At 43.3% G+C, this 5,100-nt stretch overlaps 1 protein-coding gene across 1 annotated transcript in view; it reads left to right on the top strand.

The window, feature by feature from the left end:
- BUD31 (BUD31 homolog) overlaps positions 1-4,649 on the top strand; it is an 83,253-nt gene extending 78,604 nt beyond the window's left edge. Inside the window, exons 2-6 of the mRNA XM_081169794.1 lie at positions 324-350; positions 1,375-1,493; positions 2,698-2,820; positions 3,400-3,566; positions 4,386-4,649. Coding sequence (XP_081025920.1) covers positions 1,400-1,493; positions 2,698-2,820; positions 3,400-3,566; positions 4,386-4,436 — 435 coding nt within the window. The 5' untranslated portion in view covers positions 324-350; positions 1,375-1,399 and the 3' untranslated portion in view covers positions 4,437-4,649. The remainder of the gene's footprint in view (positions 1-323; positions 351-1,374; positions 1,494-2,697; positions 2,821-3,399; positions 3,567-4,385) is intronic.
- The last annotated feature ends 451 nt before the right edge of the window (positions 4,650-5,100 follow it).

Genomic DNA, 5,100 nt, shown 5'->3' with positions numbered 1-5,100 from the left:
GTTTCGTGCGCGAGAGAGCGGGCGGACACGCGCTGCCTTGGGGGCCTGGCCGGCGGGATGCCGGCGTCGGGAAGCGGCGGTTGTCCTCGGCGCCGCCTGACAGAAAGCTCGAAATTACAAAGCGCACTCCGCGTCCGCCGAGAGGCTTCGTGCGGTCCGCCTGCCTCGCCCCGAGGCTCCGGCCGCCATCCGCGGGGTGACTTCTAGACAGGCGTCAGCGAGGACAACCGCAGAGGGAAGCGCCTTATCGTGACGCAGACGCGAGGGTAGGGCCTTTCTCGTCGCGGGGACGTCATCGCGAGGCGACGGAGAGCTTCGAAGAGGCGGAAGAAACAAGAGTCTCCAGAAGCGTAGGAGCTTTTCCTTTGGGGGCTCTCTAGGGGAGGGTGGGGGTCGCAGGCCCTTCATTTGACGAGTTCTCTTTCTGGCCGGCGCACTTTTTTTGGCTAAGGGCCTCCAGTGGCGGGTGGCAGGCAGGAATTTATGATGAGGGCATCCTGTCGGGCAAAGGTTTCACCTGTTGGATTTCTGCCTGCTCTGCAGCCATTAAAGCAGGCTTGGGGAACCTCTTGCTCTCTGGGTGTTTCTGAATTCCCAACTCTAACTAGCCCCGGCCACCGTGGCCAGCAGGGATGAGGGGGGTTGGCAGGGCTGGATTTAGGTTTGATGAGGCTCTAAGCTCCTGAAGGTGATGGGGCCCTTTATGTGTCCAGCTGGCTTTGTCAACAACAAATCGTCGCTGTTTTTTGTGTTGAATATAAGCTATATGGTAATTTATGGACCTAATAGGCATCTAAAGCCATTTTATTTGTTTTATCTTATATTTTGGAAATGTACATCCAGTTTTTCCCCCTTTAAATTTTTTGGGGGCCCCCTAGAGAGTGGGGCCCTAAGCTTGTTTAGCTTATACATAAATCCGGCCCTGGGAGTTGGCGTCCAGCAGCAGCATCCAGAGAGCCACAGGTTCCCCATGGCTGCATGAAACAATAGATTCGGGCACCGATACATTAAGCGGTGCCTCCTTCCAGGTTGACCTGCCCTGGTGCTAAAATGCCAATCTATGGCCTTTTAAATGTTTCTGGGGGCATTGTTGTTGTTATGCATTTTGTTTTCTTATAAAGTGCCCTGTGATCTTCAGATGAAGGGCAATATGTATATAAATTTAATAACAATCAATAATAACAAATTAATAAAGAAACAGAGTATATGTTCAGATAACCCAAGGGAAATGGGGGGGTCTTTTGGTTGTTAATGCTATGGGGGAGAACTTAGGGTATTCAGACACCTGGTTCAAAAATATGTAAAAGGAACATATTATCCAGAGTACTCTAATTTATAGTGGTACACATTTTATTACTCCCTTATTTTTTCCAGATTTCCCTCCCTCTGTGCTGACAAGATGCCCAAGGTGAAGAGGAGTAGAAAACCGCCTCCAGACGGCTGGGAATTGATTGAACCAACCTTAGATGAACTAGATCAAAAAATGAGAGAAGGTGAGTAGCAGAGTACTAATTTGGCTGCGAGCATAAATTGTGTAATAGAACAGTATATGAGCTGGCCTTTTTGGCACATTCAGTATAGGAAGCCCATGGTGGTTTGTACACAGATCCCAAGTTCAGTCCAGGACATCTCCAGTTAAAATAGAGATCTCAGAAAGATAGTGTTGAGATAAGGTGCATTTATTTGGCACTCTGCAGTTATTAATGGTGTTTTGACTGTGCAGTAAGAACAGTGCAGTTTAAGCAAGAGATATTTACTGCTTTCCTTTTTTTTCATATTCCCCTCTCTTTGTATGGCTTTGAAAAGAGGACAGGTAGTTCGTTTGGTTGTTTTTTTTTTTTACTTTAAATTATGGTATACTTAACAGCTGATATTGGCTTAATGGTGGATATCAGAAGCCTTTTCAGTGTCCTTCAGCCAATAATTAAGTAAACAGAAGAAAAAGGGGATAAGGCTTTTGATGGGAAAGACCAGAGTATTGAAGGTCAGAAGTGGAATTTACAAAGTCTTACAGGCCAGCAGTTTCGAGGTGTCAAATATAAACCTGCCAAGGCTGGAAGTTTTTATGCTAATTATTAGTTAGCACCTAGTCTTCTCAGTTGTACATATAATTTGGCAAAGAAATTGTGCTTACCAGAAATGCTTGTAAAACCCTGGGAATTGTACCTACCTTTGGGAGTTCCCTTTTAAAAGAAAAAAAAAAGACCAGTTGAAAGGAACAGATTTTTTCCCCCTACACTTACGACTGAAAATAAAAACCAAAAGACAGAAACAGAGTTTACATTCCTTGAATTCTGTTCTAGATTGGACTGTGGATTTAAAAGGTAGCACTCACGTTCACAGAGATGATTCATCTTTGTTAATCTTGCATCAATTAAAATGGTATCGGGAATGGGAACAGTTCTGGCTAAGAACTTAGAAAATTACTGCATGGGTAGTGATCCAAGTACAAATCACCTTTAGATACTGCAGGTTAAATGTGATGACTGAAAACATTTGTTGGTTCAGCTTGCAAAACTACATGAGAATAGAAAACTATAGCATATATTCTCCAATGAATTCTCACATCCTATTTATCAGAATATTATAGGATTTCTTCCTTGTTTTTAGCAACATGAAATAATGGAGACGTAATGAACATTTGAATTAGCTGGCAAAATTAACATGTTTTCTGCCCTTTTCCCCACTTTTCTTCAGCTGAGACTGAACCGCATGAAGGGAAGAGGAAAGTAGAATCTCTCTGGCCTATCTTCAGAATTCACCACCAGAAAACACGTTACATTTTTGATCTCTTCTATAAGAGAAAAGCCATCAGTAGAGGTAACACAGCTGTCTTTGATCTTTTAGGGGAAAATGTTTTGTTCAGTATGGCTGTGAAATCTGCTTGAGCCAGTCTGTCAAATGGAAAAAGAAATACTAACCTTTTTAGAATGCAAGGTAAAGGTAAAGGGACCCCTGACCATTAGGTCCACTCGTGACCGACTCTGGGGTTGCGCGCTCATCTTGCTCTATAGGTCGAGGGAGCCGGCGTTTGTCCGCAGACAGCTTCCGGGTCATGTGGCCAGCATGACTAAGCCGCTTCTGGCGAACCAGAGCAGCACACAGAAACGCCGTTTACCTTCCCGCCAGAGCGGTACCTATTTATCTACTTGCACTTTGACGTGCTTTCGAACTGTTAGGTTGGCAGGAGCAGGGACCGAGCAACGGGAGCTCACCCCGTTGCGGGGATTTGAACCACCGACCTTCTGATCGGCATGTCCTAGGCTCTGTGATTTAACCCACAGCGCCACCCGCGTCCCTTTTAGAATGTAGGTGTGAGCAAATTCTGCCAAAGGGGTACAGTCATTTTTGTTTGCCACTACTGAGCTTTCTAATTATCCCATCCTCTCTCCTGCACAGAGCTGTATGAGTATTGCATTAAAGAAGGATATGCAGACAAAAACTTAATTGCAAAGTGGAAGAAACAAGGTTACGAAAATCTCTGCTGTTTGCGCTGCATCCAGACCCGAGATACCAACTTTGGAACCAACTGCATCTGCAGAGTGCCCAAAAGCAAGCTGGAAGTGGTAAGAATGTTGTTTTCAATAAGCCCCCTGGGTCATTACAATTCTTTGTGTGTCCCATTTCTTTTGCCTTTTTGTGCATCCCCCCCCCCCCCAAACCTGATTCATGCAAATAAGTAGCAGTGTGACCCCTGGAAATCCAAACCACGTGAAAGGCAAGTGTTTGTTACTCCTCTTGCTAGAGACCTTGTCTGTCTCTGAACTTTCTCCTTGGGGACAGTTTGCCATTCAACTTAGTAGGACTGGATGAACAACCTCATCCTGTTAAGTTGTGAGCCGCTCGGAGATCTATGGGTATACAGATTGATTGAATTATTATTAATTTTTTACATTGATCTTTTCTGTGAACCGCTCTGAGACCTCTGAGTATAGGGCGGTATATAAATTCAACTAATAATAATAATTAACCACCACCATCTCTTGCGGTTCCACCAAAAATGTTGCTTCGAAACTGACCACCCATCGTATCAGTGTGTGTCTCTTACTCTAAAACTTCTGTAAATCAAAGAAAGGCTGTAAAAAGATTTGCAGTCTCATTTCCTGGCTTTTCTAGCACTCTGACATCTTAAGGGTCTTTTAAAAACAAGCAAGTTATAAGACTGTACTTGCAGTTTTGAGAGACTCCTATCTTTTTAAAAATTTGGTTCTTGTAATAAGTGCTCCACCCCGCAACAGTAGTATGAAAGGCAGTAGGAAACAGTGTATCTATTCTCATTTGTTGCAATCCTGTAAGCTTTCCTAACCAGCAAAATTTCCTTTTTTTCTTGCTCTACTGTGTGCTCAGGGGTCTGCTGTGACTAACATGCTGATTTCATTCTACAGGGAAGAATAATTGAGTGCACTCACTGTGGGTGCAGAGGCTGCTCTGGATGAAATCCCCTTTCCCCTTTTTAAAAGTTACCCTTCCCTTTTGAGGAGTTCTTAAATGGCTGGTTCATCGTCAATGACTGTTAATAAGAACCGTAATTTGTTTGTCGTAAGACCCGGCGGTGAGTGGATCTCCAACAACCTGAATTGTAAATGCAGTAGTATTAATGTCTTGTATAACTACTTTATTTTAAAATAAAGTCTTGCCTATTGCCTCAAGGTGGTTTGTTTAATTCTGTGCTGCTACTGTTACCTTTATGAATTTGCTTTCCTAATAAAGAACATAAATGAAACTGGACCCTCCTTTTTCCAGGGATAATTTGGAAACATGGGGATAAAGTTGTTTAATAATTATGCTTAGTAATATTGGATTGGTAGACATGAGTTAATTCAGATTATGCATCAATCCATTAAAGAAACGAAACAATGGAGGGCTTATTTCTTATGCATGGAGACAAGGGCAATATATACATAAATAACTACTTACATCACCTTACTTATATTGGGTGGGAGAGGAAGTAAGGGTGGCTTTAAATATGTTATACTTCCCCAGAAGGCCTGCCAATTAGCAATAAAGTGGGACAAAGGACCTGTGTAAGTTTGCTAAACTGCTGCTTGTTAGAGGAGGTACAATCCCCCTCTTTCTCAAATACCCAATAAAACTCAAGCT

Source organism: Podarcis bocagei (genome assembly GCF_964188305.1).
Source record: "Podarcis bocagei genome assembly, chromosome: 14".
NCBI classification, from domain to species: domain Eukaryota; kingdom Metazoa; phylum Chordata; class Lepidosauria; order Squamata; family Lacertidae; genus Podarcis; species Podarcis bocagei.
This window is presented reverse-complemented; position numbering and strand designations above follow the sequence as displayed.